General features: G+C 40.9%; 1 protein-coding gene across 2 annotated transcripts in view; it reads right to left on the bottom strand.

Moving 5' to 3' along the window:
• The window catches only part of PRSS12 (serine protease 12), an 81,566-nt gene that overhangs the window by 30,126 nt on the left and 29,912 nt on the right, over window positions 1-21,528 (bottom strand). For both annotated transcript variants that reach the window (XM_007495554.2, XM_001371881.4), the window contains exons 4-9: window positions 20,778-20,928; window positions 16,410-16,588; window positions 11,161-11,302; window positions 7,255-7,451; window positions 5,284-5,425; window positions 49-254 (exon numbers count right to left, since the gene is read on the bottom strand). In XM_007495554.2, the coding sequence (XP_007495616.2) occupies window positions 49-254; window positions 5,284-5,425; window positions 7,255-7,451; window positions 11,161-11,302; window positions 16,410-16,588; window positions 20,778-20,928 (1,017 nt within the window). The remainder of the gene's footprint in view (window positions 1-48; window positions 255-5,283; window positions 5,426-7,254; window positions 7,452-11,160; window positions 11,303-16,409; window positions 16,589-20,777; window positions 20,929-21,528) is intronic.

Raw genomic sequence — 21,528 nt, forward strand, 5'->3', positions numbered from 1 at the left:
TTGGTCCAGGTTGTAAACCCATGCCATGATTTCAGGAAGGACACTCACCTTTATGACTGTTCCTTGATGCTTTTTTGACAAAATAGTCACAGATGACGCCCGCATCTTCACTATGGCGACAGTTGTGCTTTCCAATGTCTTGTTTGATGCAATCTGCAAGGTTCCTCTCCCCTCCGGTGCACTTCACATTGTCGGCATGGATTGGCCCTTTTCCTTCCCCAAAGTAAGCCATGGTTCTTGCTCTAGAAGAGCCCCTGCAAATAATAGCAGTGGCATGGTCAGCTTCTCTTGAATCTCAAAATATCATGCAGCCTTATTGGAGAAATCCATTAGGCCTCTAGAACCAGTCCTAATTCATGAATCACAACTAATTTCCTTTCTTTATTCAACATTAATTCATCATCTTCTGAATTAACCTTCTTCATGATTTCAGTCAGTGAGAAATTAAAATCATTGATTTTTCTGGAAGATCTCTGATGGAAAGGTCAGTTTTTACCCATCACACAGAGTGGCTAAAGGGCCCTAGACAAAGTTCCTAACTCTCTTGTCTATGAGATACAAATGAGTCACTGATCTGTATTCATGTAGAAACTTTCCACAAAGGGAATTCCCTACAAAAATGGTATCACAAATCTAGATTAAAGCCAAACAACCCTTTTTAATAAGTCTGAAGCCAGAGTGGCACAACCATGATAGTAGCCCTTTTTCTTGTTTGAGACTACAATTTCCTTTTTTGCCAAAGAAGTCAAAACTTAAATATATTTAATATCAATGTTAAATCATAAAATATTGAATGAAAGGGGGTGTGTGGGAAAAGGAAAGTCCATTGGGCCATCAAAAATGATATACCCTCTAAACTTTTCCTTTAGTCAGTCAGTTAATGAACATTTATTGAGCACCTACTATGGGCTAGGGATACGAATATGAAGAAAAAAGGAAACCCTGCCCTTGAGGAGTTAACAATCTAATGGGAGAAGAGAAAAGAGAAAACTAGAAAGAGGTAGTGTGGGGGAGGTCCCTGGTACAAGGGCATAATGGAAAAGTTCCATGAAATCAGAAATCAGTCAAGTGAGAAATAGAGATGATTTGCTTTCTCCTCTCCCTTCCTAAATGCAGTTCATGGCTCCACTCTTCAATCTGATTGGGGGAGAGGGGTGATGAAATGTGGGGGCCAAGATTGATGAGATCTTGTAGGATGACGAGATTCCCCAACGTCAGAGGCTATGATGATGGAACACAAGCTTTGACAGGAGCAGTACAATGGAAGGAACATGTGGCCTGGAGTTAGAGAAGCTAGATTTAAAGCCTGACATCAGAACAAAATCTATTTTTCATTGGGGGGGGGGCAGCTGGGTAGCTCAGTGGATTGAGAGCCAGACCTAGAGATGGGAGGTCCCAGGTTCAAATCTGGCCTCAGACACTTCCCAGCTGTGTGACCCTGGGCAAGTCACTTGACCCCCATCGCCTAGCCCTTACCACTCTTCTGCCTGGGAGCCAATACACAGTATTGACTCCAAAATGGAAGGTAAGGGTTTAAAAAAAATTAATAAATAAAATAAATATATTTTTCATCAGGCCTTGAGATCAAATGTGAATTCTCACATACTGTATTTGGTGATACCTTTTTCCAGGTTGAGCAAATATGTTAGTTAAACTGTCAGTTAAGATAAAGGCAAGTGTCTGTTTTCTCTTTATCTTCCACCCTGGAAATGGTTACCTTAAAATATTTGCATTGATGTAGGGATATTGGCCTATAGTTTTCTTTCTCTGCTCTGATGCTTCTTGGTTTAAGTATCAAGACTATATTTGTACAGTAGAAGAAATTTGGTAAGATCTCATCTTTTCCTAGCTTTGCAAATAGTTTATGGACTATTGGAATTAATCATCCATTGAATGTTGGATAGAATTTGATTATATAAACATATCTAATTCTGGGATTTTTTTCTCCCTTGGTAGTTGTCTTCAGCTTTGCCCAAGCAGGACAGAGCAGGAAAGTGGGCACTATAGATGAGCTAAAAACACGTCCAGAGAAGGATGACTAGGATGATGAGAGGAGTGGAGACTATGCCGGATCAAGATCAGTTGAAAGAACTGAGGAGCTTTAGTCTGGACATGACAGCTGTCTTCAAGTATTTGAAGGGTTATTATGTGGAAAGGGGATTAATTTTGTTTTACTTGGCCTTAGAAGCCAGAATTAGGAGCAACAGATGCAAGTTGTAGAGGCAGATTTTAGTTTGACAGAAAGTTTTTCTTTCCAACATTAGAGCTGCTCAGGAGTGTCCTGGGCTGCCTTGGGAGGTAGTGACAAGTCACAAAAGACCATCTAGCAAAGACTGGATGACCACTTTTCCAAGACATGGTAGAGGGGATTCTTGTTCAGGCAAGGCGGACCAGATGGCCCTGGATCCCCTTCTTATTCAAAGATTGAGTGGAGAAGTTCAGGTTCTGATTTCAGAATCCTTACCCACTTTCTGCAACTTGAGCAGAGTCCTGGGGCAAAACTGAGGAGGCTGATTGTGAGTACCTCAAAAATGTTTCACCCCTCTAGAACCCACCTGGTTCCAGAACTTCGCCAACCCCTGCCTTAACGGTCCACAGCACCAGAACTGGGCGTCTTCTCTGTCGGTCAGTCATGGGTCAAGAGGCATTTATTACATTCTTACTATGGGTCAGGCACTGTGTTGTGGGTTGAGAATACACTCACTGCAGGTGCAAACACCCTACCTCCTGATTCCACTGTCCACCTATTTCTCAGGAATTGAAATCATTACCTTTGCTCCTGGAGAGGTATGATCTGTCTACACCCCTGTGGTTCTACAATCCCCACTGCTTCTTGAATCCTAGGCTAAAAGTCTCTTCTCTGATCTCCACTGCCTGTTTCCTTATCTCCATCCCTCTTGGGTCCCTGGCCCACTCCTCCCAGCTCTTTCATCATGTCCTCGGAGACTCTCCAACTCTTGACAAATGACTCTTCATCGAAACAGCGCCCTCCCCACCTTGATATTTTCTACTTATTCTGTAGGTATTTATATATATGTACATATATATATAAAATCAAATAGCCCAACCTTAAAGAGATTATAGTCTATTGGGGAAAAAATATATATATAGTTTTATACAGTATATATATAGTATTAGTATATATATAGAAAAAATATATATATAGTTTTATACAGTATATATATAGTATTAGTATATATATAGAAAATATATATATATAGTTTTATACAGTATATATATAGTATTAGTATATATATAGAAAAATATATATATAGTTTTATACAGTATATATATAGTATTAGTATATATATAGAAATATATATATAGTTTTATACAGTATATATATATAGTATTTATTTAGTATATATATAGAAAAATATATATATATATAGTTTTATACAGTATATATATAGCATTTATTTAGTATATATAGAAAAATATATATATAGTTTTATACAATATATATATAGTATTAGTATATATAGGAAAACATATATATAGTTTTATACAGTATATATATAGTATTTATTTAGTATATATATGTAGTTTTATACAGTATATATATAGCATTTATTTAGTATATATAGAAATATATATATATAGTTTTATACAATATATATATAGTATTAGTATATATAGGAAAATATATATATAGTTTTATACAGTATATATATAGTATTTATTTAGTATATATATGTAGTTTTATACAGTATATATATAGCATTTATTTAGTATATATAGAAATATATATATATAGTTTTATACAATATATATATAGTATTAGTATATATAGGAAAACATATATATAGTTTTATACAGTATATATATAGTATTTATTTAGTATATATATGTAGTTTTATACAGTATATATATAGCATTTATTTAGTATATATAGAAATATATATATATAGTTTTATACAATATATATATAGTATTAGTATATATAGGAAAATATATATATAGTTTTATACAGTATATATATAGTATTTATTTAGTATATATATATAGTTTTATACAGTATATATATAGTATTTATTTAGTATATATATAGAAAAATATATATATATAGTTTTATACAGTATATATATAGTATTTATTTAGTATATATATAGAAAAAATATGTATATATATAGTTTTCCCCAATAGACTATAATCTCTTTAAGGTTGGGCTATTTGATTTTTGTCTTTTTAGTGCCAGCACATGGTATAGTGCCTATTGATTGATTGGCTTGGCAAATACATAGGTAGATATGTAGATGTGAACACTATTGGAGTCTAGACTATTCAGGTATCCTCTAATTTATGCCTCTTGCCTCCAAAGTTGCCGTGGTCTTCTGTTTTCTTGATCTTTAACTTTTTGAGGGAATTCCAAAATCACTGTCATGTAAGTTCAGTAAGCAATTACTAAGTTAAATTCTAATTAAAATTTAAATTATTCTTTAATAGCACATCTTAAAAGAATAGGCCATTAGACACTGGCTAAGGAGGTTTCCTTTCAGTGTCCCTAAGCCTTACAGCTCCATGATCCTCCATCTACCACTTAAACAAGAATTCTCAACTTGGAGTCTGTGACTTTTTTTTTTAACCCTTACCTTCCATCTTGGAATCAATACTCTGTTCCAAGGCAGAAGAGTGGTAAGGGCTAGGTCATGGGGATTCAGTGACTTGCCCATGGTCACACAGCTGGGAAGTGTCTGAGGTCAGATTTGAACCTAGGACCTCCCATCTCTAGCTCTCAATCCACTGAGCCACCCAGCTGCCCCCTGTGACTTTTTTTAAAAGAATATTGTGATTATGCTATTTCAACATAATGAGTTTCTTTTGTAATGCATGCATTTTTATTTTCTGCATTTAAAAACACAATTCTAAGAAGAGATCCATAGGCTTGACCACCTGCTGAAGGCATCCAGGGCACAAAAACATGTTAAAAAGGCCTTATCTAGAGCCGTCTCCATAGTGCTGTGCTAAGAAGAGGGCAAGAGAGAGAGGGTAGAGCAGACCGACTAGAGAACAGCTCTTCAGGTTTTTGAAGACAGGATTGTTGTCCAGAGGCTGGATGGCCTAGGTGGCCACTGTCTTGTTCATGAAGCACAGGCTCTGGTAATATATTCGGCGCTAACTGGATTTAATTCAGTGGAAAAAAAACCCAAAGACATTTAGCAGCTTTGTGAGCAACCAATATTTTTCACCTGGGTGATACAGCCGAATTTTAAGTGAGGAAGCGGGCCTCCATCATAGACAGAAAAGGGAAGACAGCTGAAGGTGAGCAAGAGAATCCCTTACTTATAGCCGAGCTGCCGACACACCACAGCTGCATCTTTATCAGTCCATCCATCGTCACAGATTGTTCCCCACTGCCCATTGACAAAGATCTCCACCCGTCCTTCTTTCTTGTTCTCTCCATCCATCAGCCGGATAGGGAAACCTTAAATAAGCCCCAGAAGGAGGAGGGTCAAAACTGGAGGCAAAATAGAAGAGTTCTTCCACTCTAACAAGCACTCCTGCAAAACGAAATTGTTCTTTTCTTACCCAGGCAACTCTTTTTTTCCTTTGGTCATCATATTACCAATTCAAGTCAATAAATGTCTAATAAGCTCTTCCTGTAATCAGAGAGAGCATTGTGTATGCTACAGTGTATATTAACTGTTCCCCAGACTTGAAACATCTTCTCCACTCTCTGGGCCTTTGGATTTCTCATGGTTGACATGCAATTCTTCCTTATCCCATAGTTTAGAGTCTTTCTCCTTCTCCAAAGCTCAGCTCCTCCCTGAAGCTTTCCCCATCCTCTGTCATTAACATTGACTCTCTCCTCAAACCCTCGCATTCTGTAATCTGTAGACACGGAGGATCTCCCCATGGAATGTCAAATTCCTTGTGTGCAGGGGCAATCCTATTTTTGTCTCATCCCCAGCACCTCATACAGGGTCATATATGAAGGAACGATGCTAAATATTTGTTAAATTATTATTCCCATTGCCACTCTCTCCTGGGAAAATCATCTATTCTTTTTTATTCTGTTTCCTCATATGTGACTACAGTCACAAAGGTATTGAGTAAATAAATATTTCAAACTAAAACTTTCTGAAATTTTATAACTTCTTGCAGGAGGTAAGACAAAAGAAGTTCATCCTCAGACAAAATGATTATGTTGGAAATTCATTTTTAGATGATCATATTTTGCAGTTTCAGGCTTTTGTCTGGTATAGATCCCTTGTTAAGTAGGAAAACAAATGCACGAGGAATCATATCTTCTTGATATAACCATTTGTAACTCAGTTGCCTGCTTTTGTGCCAACTTCACAAAATTTCTGGAGAAAATCCACAATCTCGGTGTCATGCCTTCCCCTCCCTTCTTAAAATGATTTTCAATTTCTTTTGTTAAAATGTCTAGACTTATACACGTACCTATTTTCTTCCTTAATAACTCCTTTGAGGTCAGAGGCGATCTCCCTGTTTTCTTGGTACCCCCAGCTCTTAGGAGAGTGCCTAGTGTCTTATAAGTGGGCCTTACTAAATGCTTGTCGATTGACTGATGGATTGAGACTACAAGGGCTTTATCTCAATGTTGTGTCTCAATTCTCACCAAGGCTTCTATCCAAGGCCAAGACCTCTGATCTGTTGCAACAGAATTTGTCTTTAAAAATATTGCAGGGTGAACAAATTCAGGCATATGAATGTGATTGAACATTATTGTGCTAGAAGAAGTAATGATGGGAAGGTTTGTATGAACTGATGCAGAGAAAAGTCAGCAGAACCAGGAGAATAATTTATACCACTATAACACCCAAAATGAACAATTTTGAAAGATTTAGGAATCTAACCAATGCAGAGATCAGCCATGATTTCAGAGGGACAATGATGAAGAATGTTAGCCACCTCCTGATGGAGGTAATGGACTAATAAGCAGAATGAGACACATTTTTGGAGATGGACAGTATGGGGAAATATTTTGATTGCCTATATACATTTGTTACAAGGGTTTTTTCTCTTTCCTTTTTCTTTTGATTGAGAGGAGAGAAAAAATAAAAGCTTATAATTTAGAAAACAATAAAGTTAATTTTTGTTAAAAAGTGAATCACTCTAGTTCTCTTAGTGGTGTTAAGCCTGGTGCCAGGATAGATAGTCCCTCCTCTGATGGACACATGAGTCACCATAGCTAGTAATGACATGATGCTGAAAGTAAGAAGCTAGCAACTAGCTGAGGTCCAAGACAAAAGGAACCCTGGTGGTCGGAAGGAAAGAGAGCTAGCTTACTCAGAGAGAATTTGTGTAAATCATTGTCCGGATGGCAAGTGATGTGAATATCTTCTTGGTGACTGCAGTCGTGTTCTCCCCACTTTCCTCTGGAGCACTGAAGGAAAGCTGTCTCCTTTCCTGAACAGCTGACTTCATCCAACCAAATGGGCCCCATGCTTTCTCCAAAATGGCGACTGGAGGCCTGTTTGCCATACCTGGGGGAAAGAAGTATGACTATTTTTAATAACTGCTGCCTCTTGTGAACCCCAAACATCAATGAGCATTAATTAAATTTCATGTTATTCAGATGAGTTCAGTATTCATTCTATTCCTCTTACAATCAGGATAACAAAAACCTAAAATGATAGAACTCCCCAGAATATCACATAGTCTGATAATATTAACGATTTCGGATTATTCTGGGATAAATTGTGTATTTCGTGGATTATACATAAACTCCTTTGCCATTCTCAAGTTTGGGCAAAATCTAGAACTCAGTCTGCTTCCCTAATTGTTTTGTTTGCCAGAGAACTACAAAGAAATGAGAGAAGTCTTAAATTAGGTTGTTCCTTATAAATACTGCGTCATCATGCTCATATATTTCTATCCTGCGGTTACTGATTTGTTATCTGAGTTATTGAATTAGTTATTGAATGAGATAAAAGCTAGAAATGATAATTATCAAATGAGAGAATTATAAATAAGATAACCTGGAAAGTACCTTGCAACAGGAGCTATTCAGATGCAAGCTATTACTATTAATATTATCATTGCAGTGTGTTGAGATTATTCTGCACATGTGTCTAGATTGTTCCACATGGAACACAGCAACTACTTCCTACCTCCCAATCTTCTATCATCACTGTGGCAAGCAAACTGGATAATGTTACGTCAAGATGATTATAGTTTCTTATGGGAAGAACAAACAGGCATTTCTGTTGGGGTTTTTAATTATTTGCCATCTTTTAAAGAGAAAAATCCATGTTTTGGATCCCTGAATTCCCAAGAGTGAGTTGAATTACACTAATTAGAAATGACCGAACCATCTTCTTTCTCATGATCACACTAGATACCTTTTTTCCATACAATACATGATGCAGATCCTGACTGGTCCATACTTTCCCCCCAATATTGAAGAGAAAAATCAAAAGTCCTTAGGATTTGGGCCTTTTGGTTTGAACTCAAGAAAATCGTATGTCTCATGAAATCTCTAATAAGAGAAAAAAGCATGTGACCCAGGGAAGTGAACACCACTCTTGTTAGCCCGCCTCCCAAACAATTCTGGTCCTGGGTGAAAAACAGAATTCTTAATTCCTTTCTTCTAATTTAACTGGGGACCTGGAGGTCCTTTTACCATAGAGATGTATAAAGATATACCAGCCCACAGTGAAAGGAAGTAGGAACCAGAGAGACAGGAAGTGAGGTAAGGAGGGGTTATAAAAAGCCATCATGAGGACCGAGAGGGGCTTTTTGGCTTTTTGACCTTTTGGGGTTAGGAGGCGGTTGGTTGCTGGTGGTGTGTTGGTGATTAATTGGTGGGACACAACCCACACCACCAGCAATGAACCTCACTCTCACTAGCCTATAATATAAGAGGGGAGACCATGTATGTGTGTATATATATATATATATTCTTGATAAGCTGAGCTGAAGGTTGATCAGCTGGACTTTCTCTAACAGCAGTTATAGGCAGTTATAGGATAACTAGTATAGCTATTAGGAAATTTCTTTCTCTACCTCTTTCCTATATTTCTCGCCTTTACTATATTTATTTTACTATATTCTTTTACTATTTCTATTTTAATTCAACTTAATTGTTAATTATTAAAAGCTGCTAGAAGTTTTCTTTTCTCTGACTTAAAGGGATAATATTAATTTACAACTCTATAAAATTCTCATTAAAACTTAAGTTATTAAAAGCTGCTCTCTTATTTTGTCAAAACTAATTTAACCCTTATGTGGGATAAATAGGAAGTGATGGAATCCCATCAACCATCTGGTTGTTTGGTGGTACTAATAACAAAGAAAACAATAACCATTGTTCCCATGGTGCTTTATGGCCTCCAAAGCATTTATAGGTATTATTTTATCTGATTCCAACAATGATCCTGTGAGATAATGATCAAAGGTATTATTATCCCCATTTTATAAATGAGGAAACAGAATAAGAGATATTAAGTGACTTTGAGGTGGGATTCAAGCCTAGGTTTTCTTGATTCCAGGCCCAGTCCTCTAATCACCATGCCACACTGTTTCTTTAAGATGATCAGATTTGTAAAGAGCTAGCTGTATTTTCAATTGATAGGGCAAGAAGGGAAATAGTTACAGCATCAAGAAGGTCTTACTGTGAACCAGGCCCTGCTGTAGAAACTGGAGACACAACTATAAAGAACAAAACAATCTCTACTCTCACTAGCCTATATTATAAGAGAGGAGACCATAACCATATCTTTAAATAGATACATATTAAATATAAGGTGAATAAATACAAAAAAAAATATTCCAAAGTCATTAGATATCAGATAGTTTGAAGGAGAGGATGAGGAAAATGGTGGAGATCAGGAAAGACCTTCATGGAGAAGATCAAAAATCTCTATATCCTAGAACTATTTAGGCATAGGGAACTATATCCATTCCCCAGAGTGTGCCTGGGAGGTATCTTCAGAAAATGAAACGCGTGTAGTGACTAGATTTATTTTTCAGCCTGAATGTCCCTGTCTTTGTGTGGCTTTTCATTTTTTTTATTTGAAAGGATTAACTAGAAACTTGGAATTAGCCACTGCTTTGAGCACCATTGAAATAACCTTTGAAATTATTATCTTTGAAAAAATATTATCTTTATCTTATTTCTCTTCCATGTCTGGGGCAGGGAGATGTAGAAAATCAAGACAAAAACAATTCAAAAATTTGCATTGAATTCTTGGGCCACAACCACCCTTTTGGAATTTGGTGTATGTGAGCCATGAAACATTCCCATAGAAGTGTGACTGATGGCTTTCAGGCATCCAGACTATGACGTGAAGGGTGAATTCTGAAGGTCACTTTTATGACAAAGATGACTGTTTTCCTGATCCAAAAGTAGACATCATCACTCTGGTGTGAGATCGGGGGGAACATAATAGTCAAGTGGTGAACCTTGTGAACCCTGTGACGTCAGGACTGCCCCTGGTGATTAAGAACCAGCCATGGGAGATGCTATTCTAGAAAAAGACTCTCCAAGTCATGTCAGCAACCCCAAAAGTTACTTGAAAAGTCAGGAAAGGACTGCAATGTAGCCCACAGCTCCCAGGGATTATGTTAGTCTTCTTGATCAAAGGTGGGGGGTGGGGTGGGGGAGAGAGAATAAGACCAAAAGGAAAATGTCCCCCTTATGAAAATGCTTGCTCTCCTGCCTTACTTCTCCTAAGTGCCTTAGACTTAGACAGTGGTGGCAAACCTTTTAGAGACTGAGTGCCCAAACTGTAACCCTTACATTGCATGTGAACCCCCTCCACCACCTTACCTCAGACAGGGGAGAGAGTAAGCACTCCCCCTGGGATGCTAGGCAAAGGGGTGGGTCATGTGAGAAATGTCCTCAGGCATACATGGAGATGGGGAAGGGAGCAGCCCCTTCCCACATGCTCCAGCACATGTGCCGTAGGTTCGCCAACACATGGCTTAAAGATGGAAGGCTCCTCCTTATAGATCTAGTCCAAAAGTTTTATTTATATAGAGGAGGAACAAGCCTAGAGACAGAAGTGACTTGCCCAGGGTCACACAGATAGTGAGGAGAAGAATGAGCCAGTATTTGAACCCTAGTGCTCTTCCTCCAAACCCAGTGCTCTAATTATGGGTATTCGTGCCTGAAGGGTTCGGAGTCTCAGCAGCAAGCACAAGTACCTGAAGGTCACTGAGGATTTCAATGTACAGAGAGAAGGCTCTTACTTAAATCCCAGCTGCCGACAAGCCACCTGGGTGTTCCTCTCTGTCCATCCATCATCACAGATGGTGCCCCACCGGCCACGGTAATACACTTCCAACCGTCCCTCATGACTGCCCTTCCCGCCTGCTAGTCTCAGGGCCCCATCTGTGGAAAGAAACAAGAATCAGTCCTCACCCAGACAGGCCAAATGGGCTTTTTCATTTCACTGAAAAGGTTTTAAGGAATTTCATTGAGCTACATGTTACCCTCACTTATAGTGAAGGAGCTGGATTATAAATTGCTCTGTCCTCACAGGCACAAATGTTTGTGTAGACCTGCCTCTGTGCACTATTCTCATCAATTCTGCATTAGGAAGGGAGGAAGGCTTTCTCTCTCTTATTTGTTTCTGAAGGTTGGTCCCAATTTCCCTCTTTACACCCATTCCACCAGATGAAACATTCTTTCCCATTTATTAATCTCCTTCTGTATATTAAAGATTACAGATGACCCTAAGACAACTAACTACTCATGTCCCTTCTCCTTAGGATGAACTGTATCTGGTAGAAAATCTACCCCTTCTTTGTTCTGGCCTCATCCATCCTGACCCTCAGACATGGGCCATTTCCACTCCAAAGGTGAAAGTCAAAGGAGCTCAGTAACAACTCAAGATTTCAAATGGAAAAAAAAGACAAGAAAAGAAGTTTTGATCATCCTAAGGAAAAGGGCAGACACGGCAAAGGGCTATCTTGTATAAGGAAGGATTTCAGAGCCTTCGCAATACATTCCTCAGGAGCCTCAGGCATCTATTTATGTCTTAGACAGATCCCCCAATGACATACAAGTGAGGTCTTTGTTCTTTGATAAATAAATCCAGGGTCAAGAGAGACTGAACTGTCCATTCCCTTTGATCCAGTGATCTCGTTATTGAGAATATACTCCAAGTAGTTCAGAGACAGAAGCAGAGGTCTAATATGCAGCAAAATATTCCTAACAACACTCTGTGGTTGCAAAAAAGTGGGGGAGCATGTTGTTCATCAGCAGGGAAATTACAAACACACACACACACACACACACACATATATATATAATATATGGGTGTAATCAAACATTATTATGCCATAAAAATGATTAATGAGCAATTCAGAGAAATAGAGAGAAAGCCATATGAACTGAGGAAAAATAAAATGAGCAGAGCCAGAAGATCTTACCTAATGGATACAAGAATTTAAGTTGAAAAGACCAGCCTTTCATCAGGCTACATGCCAGGCATGGAGGCACAAGGACAAAAAAGATATAGTCTCTTCCCCCAAGAAATCTGCAATCTTATATTTAAATAGACTGCACAAACAGAAAGAAACCTCAAAGGAATTTTCAATGATCTTGGGCAAAACAAAACTTTGGTAAGGAATGGATAAACTCTAACTTTCTAAAGTAAACTCCACTCAAACAAATATTAATCAAGGGTACAAAAAATACTGTGCTATTCTTGGAGTCGGCTCTCCTTCCTACTTTGGTCTATCTATGACCTCATCACTGTGGGGAATTCCTCCAGGAATGAAGGTTGCAAGCCATCCATGCTTCCTTATCTTGAGCACTTCCATGTCCTGGGGTGTAGGATGGAGGAGGGAGGTGGAGGAAGTTCTTCCTCTAGTTCTCTTGCTATGGTGTGGATAATAGTGAAGACTACCAGCAATCCATTGGTTATCCTTCTATTTCTCTACATCACAAACCCATCTCTTCTTCCAATCTTAGATCTCTCTGAAGATATCCTTTAAACCTCTTCTCCTGCGTAATTCTTGGCTAGCAACATATATATCTCCCACAAGCCTATCATGTGTTTCTCTGTCAACCTTTGGATGAGCCTAAATTTGTTCTCTTCATTTCTTTGTATACTCAGTGGTTACAAATTGGGCAATACCATACAGTCGGAAGTTTTCATCCTGGGCCCTCAAGGGCTTACATTCTAGGGGTGGGACACAACATGTACATGCATACATGTGATTATTAGATTATTAGACCATTAGATGGCCCTGGCAAGTGAGGAAGTCCTGGGTTCAGGTCCAAAGGCCCTGGGAATTCACTCCTCTTCTGGCACGTGGCTTTCCATGGAAATTCATTGCACATTGCCTTTCAGTAGAATTTTTTTTAAAAAAGCAGTCTTCCTCAGCGCATCCAACCTCAATAACTATAACAGCTTGAATCGACTAACGGTAATCATCACAGGGATTTTTCTTCCTCGCTTTCTGAGTAATTATTAAAAACTAATTTAAAAGTTCTCATCTCTATTAAATGTATAGCTCCAAACCTGCTGCTAGTTTTCATTAGCAAAATCCAAATCTGGTTTACAAAAGCCCAATTTAGATCTCCTTTTCCAGGCTGGTCCTCTCTCCTTTCCATGTTATAAAGTTCAATATGAGAACCACACAGAGAACTCTATCCTGGCCCCAAATTCACCTGTATTATTGCCGTTGACTTCTCTCTTCAAAGTTAAAGTGTTACCTCTCCCTTGAGGAGAATATTCTATTATTCTCCCTAAAACTGTGAGAATCTGTGACTTAACAGTTAAGGGATCATTGGTCATTCTGGAGAAAGTGGTTTTAGTCACGTAGTTGGAAGCTAGATTTCAAGGCACAAAGATGAGAGAGTCTTGAAGTAGGGAAAGGAAATACAGACTATTTGTCAAGTTTGACAATGCAAAGGAGAAATGTGGGTGAGGAGATAGCAAGGTCAAATGAAGACTTTTTTAGGGATTAGGAAGGCTTAAATATATATATATATATATATATATATAGGCAGTGCGTTAGATCAGTTGATAGGAAGAGATTGAAGATGAAAGCCAAAAAGGGAAATAATCCTGGGGAAGCTCACAGAGGAAATGGGAAGGAATGAGATCAAGGAGAGGAACTAGCAAGGAGATGGGCCACCTTTTCTTTAAAGAGAGGAAAAGAGAAATAAATACTGTGTGAGGGAATCTTTTCTCAGGATGGTGATAAATAATTCTTAATATTAAATGTAGGATGGAAAATGGATAAATCCTCTACTTATTAAAGCAACAGATACCCTTGAACTATATCAAATCAGAGTATCTGTCTCCTTCACGACCTGAAAGTTATTAAATTTTAGGAACATCCAACTTGTACACTGTTTTTACCAATCTTTTTAGCATTATGGATTTGTGCCAATGTTTGTCTGTCCTTTGGTCTATTTACTTCCAGATCCCCCTTGGTCCATGTTGGTGAATCTATGGCATGTGTGCTAGAGGAGGGGCTGCTTCCTTCCCCCTCTCCATGTACATCTGAGGATATTTTTCCCCTCACCCACCCCTCTGCCCAGCCAATGGGAGTGCTTCCTCTCTCCCCCATCTGGGGTAAGGTGGGCAGCTCACATGCAGTGTGAGGGTGCAGTTTGGGCACTTAGTCTCTAAAAGGTTTGCCATCACTGCTCTAGGACATATAAGGGACCGTTCTCAGGTTCTGGCTGATGTGATTAATGGCAGCTCCCATTTTTCTATCTCTTTAAGGCTAATGGAAAGCTTACCCCCCTGAAATTGTGAGTTAGGGAGAGCAGTGATTATTATCTTTATTTTACAAATGGGAAAGGCAATAGTCAGAGAGGTGAGCTAGAAAACCTATTTTCACAGTGAGTCAGGCCTTGATTGAATAGGCAGCTAGATGGCCCAAGGCATAGAGCACTGGACCTAGAATCAGAAAAATTAGATTTCAAAGCGGGCCTCAGACATTTATTATCTGTGTGACCTTGCACAAGTCACTTGTCTGCCTCAGTTTCCTTTTCTTTAAAATAGGAGTAATAATAGCTCCTCCTTCCTAAGGTTGTTATGGAGAACAAGTGAGATAATAATTATAAAGCACTTAGCCCAGCTTCTGGCTCATAGTAGGTGCTGAATAAATGCTTTCTTGTCTCCCTTCCCACTTGAAACAGATCTCCTAAGTACAAGAATCAGGCTTTGTCTATTCCATCATTGTCCTTTAGTCTGTGATAGTGTCCATTACTAGCTGAATGTCTGTAGACCAACCACTTTACCTGTCTCAGCCTCAGTTTTCTCATTTTTAAGTGGGGGCTTGGGTCCAGTGACCTCTGAGGTCCCCTTCCTGTTTTGAGTGCCATGATCCTAACTGTCCCAGAGTCAAAATGGAGCTATCAACCAACAAACATTTATTAAGTACACAGTTCTGTGTTAGGGATAGAGGATACAAAGATAAAAGCAAACTGATCTCTGCATTCAAGGAGCTTATATGTTTTAATAAGGGATGGGGGCAAAACAGATCACATGATTATGCATACATACTATTTACAAAATCATACGAAACAAACCAGGCACCCTTGGGTGTCTGAAATGAGATTTAAAATCAGGGTTCATTATTACAGAACCAACACTCTCCACTACATTGCCTCTACTAAGAGAAAAAGCATGGAGGTAGGAGCAAGATTTGGCAATGAATTAGATACATGTAGAGAATGAGATGAAGAGGCAAGATAACACCATGGCTGCCAACTTGAATGGATGGGATGATGGTGGTGCCCTTGACCGAGAGGGAAAGTTTGGAAGAGGGATGGATTTGCAAGGAAAGAAAATGAATTCTGCTTTTGATCTGCTGAGTTTGAGACTTCTCTGGGACCTTTATTTTATAATGTCCAATAGGCAGTTAGTGATGTTGGACTAGAGCTCAGGAGAGAGACGAGGAATATGCAGGTCTGGGAATTATCTTCCTACGGTAATAATTGAACACAAGGGAGCAGATGAGATCACCAAGTGAGACGTCACCTGTCAGCCCTGTTTCCACTGAATGTGGAAACTAGATTCCTATTAGCCCAGCATCGCCATTTCTCTGGATGTAAATTCTTGCTGGAAGTTCCAAAATCTGCCTTGGACCACACAGGGGAGCAGATCAATAAAGATTATTCATTGTAATTTTTATGCTGTTCTTCGGTATTGATATTGACTGTTCAGCATGTAATAAAATGAGAATCTGCCCTTCAATCATTCAGTAAGTTATACCAAGAGCCTACTATGTGCAAGGCACTGTGATAAGGTCTAAAAAACAACCCCTGACTTAGAGAAAAGACTCCTTCAAACCAAAAGACCGGCCGTTCACATGGCCAGGAAGACAGGCACAGCCGACTCTGACCGATTAAAACTGCTCTGTAGGCATGGATTCTTGGAGGATTTGATTTCCCCCACAGGAGAGTAGAGTGGGAAGAACAGGGTGAAACTTGACTAGACATTGCTGGGGAAGGAGGTTAGCCTGCGTACCTGTCAGAGGGGTGCATGAGACCCCAGCATCCTCCTGGTGGTCGCAGTTGTGTTCTCTCCAGGAACTCTTGGGACACTGCTCCAGGGAAAGCTCATTTCCCGTACATCGAACTTCATCCAATATCACGGAGCCAGATCCTTGCCCAAAATAAGCCCGGGACCATGCTTTGGCAACCCCACTGAACCAACCAACAAACAAAAAGCAAACAAATATTACAAGTGGGTCCCAGGCCCCTGCCCAAGGAACAGCGTCTTTGAGAGAGATATGGATAGACATGTTGAGGAAGGGCCTTGTAAAGGTTAATGGTGTTTATTCAAAAATAGCCTCGTTCTCGCAGGAGTGCATTCCATCAGAGAACTGTGTGGCATCTGAATCTATTGGGTGGCTAGGTGGCACAGTAGACAGAGTATAGGACTTGGAGCCTGGAAGACCTGAGTTCAAATCCTGTCTCAGATACCTAACTAGCTAGCTGACCCTGGGAAGTCATTTAGCCTTTCTCGCCCTCAATTTCCATATCTGTAAAATGGGGTTAATAATATATAGCACTTACTTAGAAGGCTCTTGTGAGGACCAAATGAGATAACATTCTCAACTTTAAAGAGATATATAAATGCTAGTTTATATTATTATTTGTATCCTAAGACTACACTATTTCTTGGAGTAATAATTTTACTCTTTATAGTATTCAGTAGTATTTAATTAAATTCAGGGGTATGATGACAAGTGTTTAACAACTACCTTTCTAAAAAAAAAATGTACATACACCATACTTTTAGTTCAATCTTCATTACTAACATTTTCTCCATCACTTTTTTTTTAAACCCTTACCTTCCATCTTGGAATCAATACTGTGTATTGGCTCCAAGGCAAAAGAGTGGTAAGGGCTAGGCAATGGGGGTCAAGTGACTTGCCCAGGGTCACACAGCTGGGAAGTGTCTGAGGCCAGATTTGAACCTAGGACCTCCCGTCTCTAGGACTAGCTCTCAATCCACTGAGCTACCCAGCTGCCCCCTCCATCACTTTCTTAAATGGAAACAATCAACAAAATTACAAATCAAGTCCTGATTTCAAGTATTTGCCTGTTTCCAAGGGTTTCGAACTCCAACCATACCCTCTTCCTAACCCTCCTGCAAACCATATCTCAAACTCCCTGACCTTGCTCCAGCTTTGAAATAGCCCCCATTCCAGAATCTGCTGGCCTGCATCCATTTTAATGCCAATGATGGCATCCATCCATCCATTTGATGTGTGTCTTCTTCATCTTTGTCCAGTAAGATTGGAGGAACTTAATAGGTTGCTGCCTAGATTCTCTCCACCAAGCATTGGATTTCCCTCTTTTTCAGATTGTTCTTTAATTCAATAACTACCTGTTGGAGTAGAACCATTAGGGCCATAGACCAAGAGCTGGAAAGGACCTCAGAGGCTGATTTATCCAATGCTGTCATTTTATAAATGAGGAAACTGAGGCCTAAGGAAGGGGAAACTTTGGATTACAGATCTCAAAGGTTGCCCCCAGCTCCAGAAAGATGGCTGCTATTAATATGGCTGATAAAGGATGGATAATCAAGAAGAGGTAACCTCGCAAGACCCACCTGTGACACCCACTGGTGCTGAGACCCTGGGTGGGTCCCTAATTCTCTTAGCAGTCTAGAGAACTCGTGCAGACTCTGAGTTGCAATGGAGCTGCTGCCCAGAATTGGGAGAGAGGGGATTCCGTCCCCTAGTGAAATCACAAGTAGTTCCTATCCCCTGGGCAAATCTTCACAAAAGCCAAAGGATTCGCACAGTCTGCTCTTCTCTGCAATCGCTGGGCTGCTAAGACAGCTGAATATTTTAAAGCTCTTTTCACCGCTTCCTTCCAATGGACAGGAGACTTCCTCAAGACAATACTTTCACATAGTATTTTGGATAAAAAGGCAGACATGGAGATTTGAATTTTAACTTGGGGCGGGGTGGGGAGGAGGAGAAGGGATGTAAAAAAAGCCTCCATTTGCCCCCAAGTCACCTGTGAATTCAGAGTAATCCCATCTGGCAGGAGTGGGAATAATCAGGCGTTCGTGTGTTAAATATGTTAATGCTTAGCGTTATGGTGAAACTAAGTAAAAGAATTATGGAATCCAGTTTAGAGAAACAGGGTCAAAGGACCTGAGAAACTAAAGAGCTGAAGAGGCAGCTGGGTGACTCATGACAAAGGAGGCATGAAGAATGAGGGGCTGCTGGGAACAGCCAGTCAGGAAAGCGATCAATCAAAAAGCCTATAATTCAGTGCTGGGCATCCATGTAAGGAGAAGAAAATAATCTCTGCTGAGAGTCTACATCCTAACGGTAGAGCCAACAAGTAAGTACAGCATACACTTAAAGAGAATAGATACAAATCCAAGGGGATCATTGAACTGCTGGCTTGTTGGTAGGGGGAAGCACTAGCATTTGGCGCATCGAGTGGCAGAAAATGGTGCTTGGCTCGTCTTAATGGAAGAGAGGGCTCGAGAGGAGATGGAGATGAGGAGAGAGCAAATTCTAGGTGGAAGGCAGGGCAGAGGCACAGGTAGGGAGATGGAATGTCATGTGCTGGAAGCACAGAGAGCAAAGAGAGGGAACAACATTCTCAGAGGCTGCAAAGGGTTAAGTTGTGAAGGGCTTGAAAAGCTACTCAAGGGGGCAGCTATGTGACTCAGTGGATTGAGATCCAGGCCTGGAGATAGGAGGTCCTAGGTTCAAATCTGGCCTCAGATACTTCCCAGCTGTGTGACCCTGGGCAAGTCACTTGACCCCCATTGCCTAGCCCTTACCACCCTTCTGCCTTGGAGCCAATACACAGAATTAATTTTAAGACAGAAGGTGAGGGCTTAAAAATAAAAAGCTAACCAGAGGAGTTTATTTGTATCCTAGAGGTAATGAGTCATTCAGGGTTTATTTAGTAAGATCAATTATTAAAAATGACCAGTGAGGACAATGGAGTGAATAGGAAGTGATTGGAGGCAGGGAGACCGATTAGGAGGCTGCTGCAGTCCCCTAGCTGAGCAGTAATGAGGTGACTGTGTGAGTAGAGAGAAGGGGTCAGTGGCCTGAGATGTTGGGGAGGGAATAAGAGCCAGATTTGGTCCCCGATGGGTGTGGGAGCTGAGGGAGAAGGAAGAATCCAGGGTAGCACTGATGTTGGTGAGCCTGGGAGCCTGTCGGGGTGGGTGGAGGTACTCTTAACAGAAATGATTTGGGATGAAAGAGAAGTTCCAGTTTGGACCTGGCAAGTTTGAGCACTACAGAAAGGGAGGGCAACGGGGCCTTTCTTAGATACTTGGACTTGGGGTGTGTCCCAGGGAAGAAAGACACTAAATGGACAAAATTGTGTGGGTGACATATAGGGATGAGGAGTCAGAGGACCTAGGTTCAAATCCTGCCTCTGCGACTTACTACCTGAATACTCACAGACAAGTCGCCTAAACTCCCTGGGCCTCCATTTCCTCATCTGTAAAATGAGAGCATTCGCTTCACCCCGTTAAGTCCTTAATGAAGTGTTTATTGGCTCATTGGCTAATGATATGCTCCTAAGTGTGATGCAAAAGAAAACCCTTTTAGCCACAATTTGCCACCGAATATTTACCTGTTTGCGACTGCTCCCTCTCCTGGGATGCAAGCTTTGGGCATCGGTTTGCCTCTCAGTTCGTCCCCTCCAGCTCAGTGCCACTTCCCTGTGCCACAGATGGTTAGACTCTAAGGGGATGCGGCTTTCCGTCCTACGGACATGCTGCACCCAGAGTCAGTTGTGATGCCTGGCAGGAGGGGGGAGCACCTGGGGAGCTCCCAGGCAGCACCACTCCCATCCCGCAGGGAAGGGCCAAGGGCCAGAGCCACTCTGGGAGCAGCCAAAGGCTTTGAGCCGTTCATGGGGGTGACATCAAGGAAACACCCTCCAGAAGAGAAGCAGACACAGCCAAGGGCCACGTGAGTACAGCACCCAGGGCTTCCAAGGGGGCTATGGAGTCAGATCCCTTGCATGTTGCTACTTGCTCATTGCATGACCTTGGGCAAGTCATTTCCCTTCCCTTGGCCAGCTTTGAATCTGAGAGTCTTTCTTATCTTTCAGCAGCTTGATTGGAAAAGGGCAGCCCTGGGATTTTTTTTTTAACCCTTAACTTCAGTCTTAGATTCAATACTGTGCATTGGTTCTAAGGCAGTGCTATGGGTTAGGCAATGGGAGTTAGGTGATTTTCTCAGGGTCACCCAGCCAGGGAGTGTCTGAGGCCAGATTTGAACTCAGGATACCCCATCTCCAGACCCGGCTCTCTAGCCACCTAGCCGCCCCAGGCCCTTGGATTTTGATACATGTGCCCTAAAAATAAGCAAGCAAGTAAAACAGGCAGTCGAACCTCAGGCCGAGCTGGCGACAGACCACTTCAGCGTCCGCGTCATCCCACTGGTCATCACACACCGTGCCCCACTGCCCTGCGTGGTAAAGCTCCACACGGCCCTCGTGGAGGCTGCGCCCACCCACGAGCCGCAACGGGGTCCAGGCGGGAGCTGTGGGTGCAAAGATAGAGAAAGGAGAGCTGAGTCACTGGCCACTCTACCCCCACGAGCCGCGCGGCCCTCAGTGGCACCGAGGGACGGCCAAGTGCCTGAGGGTGGGCAGCTTGTGCCAGGACACACGCCCCAACTTCCAGGTCTGCTAGCACAGGTGGCTCTGAAGCGGGGCCAGAGACCATGCTCAGAAATCTTGCCACCTCTCTCATCCAGTCCCTTCTCACCATTCACATCGCTATCACCTGGATTATGGCGTCAGACTCCTTGCCTCAACTCATATACTGCCATAGAACTTTTCCATAAGCACAAGTCTGACCCAGCGATTCCCCAGCTCAAGAAACTCCAATAGCTCCCTATGCCTCTAAAATTAACAAGTCACTCTTGTGCTTTCATTTTAAAGTCCTTTACCACCTACAATCTTCCTTTCCAGCCTCACTGTATTATCATAACTACCTCCCTCACTCTGTGCCCCAATTCTCTCCCCCGATATTCCATCCCTCCTGCTTTTGTATTTGTACTGGCTGTCCCTAGTGCCTGGACTCCACTCCTTTTTTTCTTTAATCCTTACCTTCTGTCTTAGAATTGATTCTAAGTATT

This window comes from Monodelphis domestica, chromosome 6 (assembly GCF_027887165.1).
Source record: "Monodelphis domestica isolate mMonDom1 chromosome 6, mMonDom1.pri, whole genome shotgun sequence".
Lineage (NCBI taxonomy): Eukaryota > Metazoa > Chordata > Mammalia > Didelphimorphia > Didelphidae > Monodelphis > Monodelphis domestica.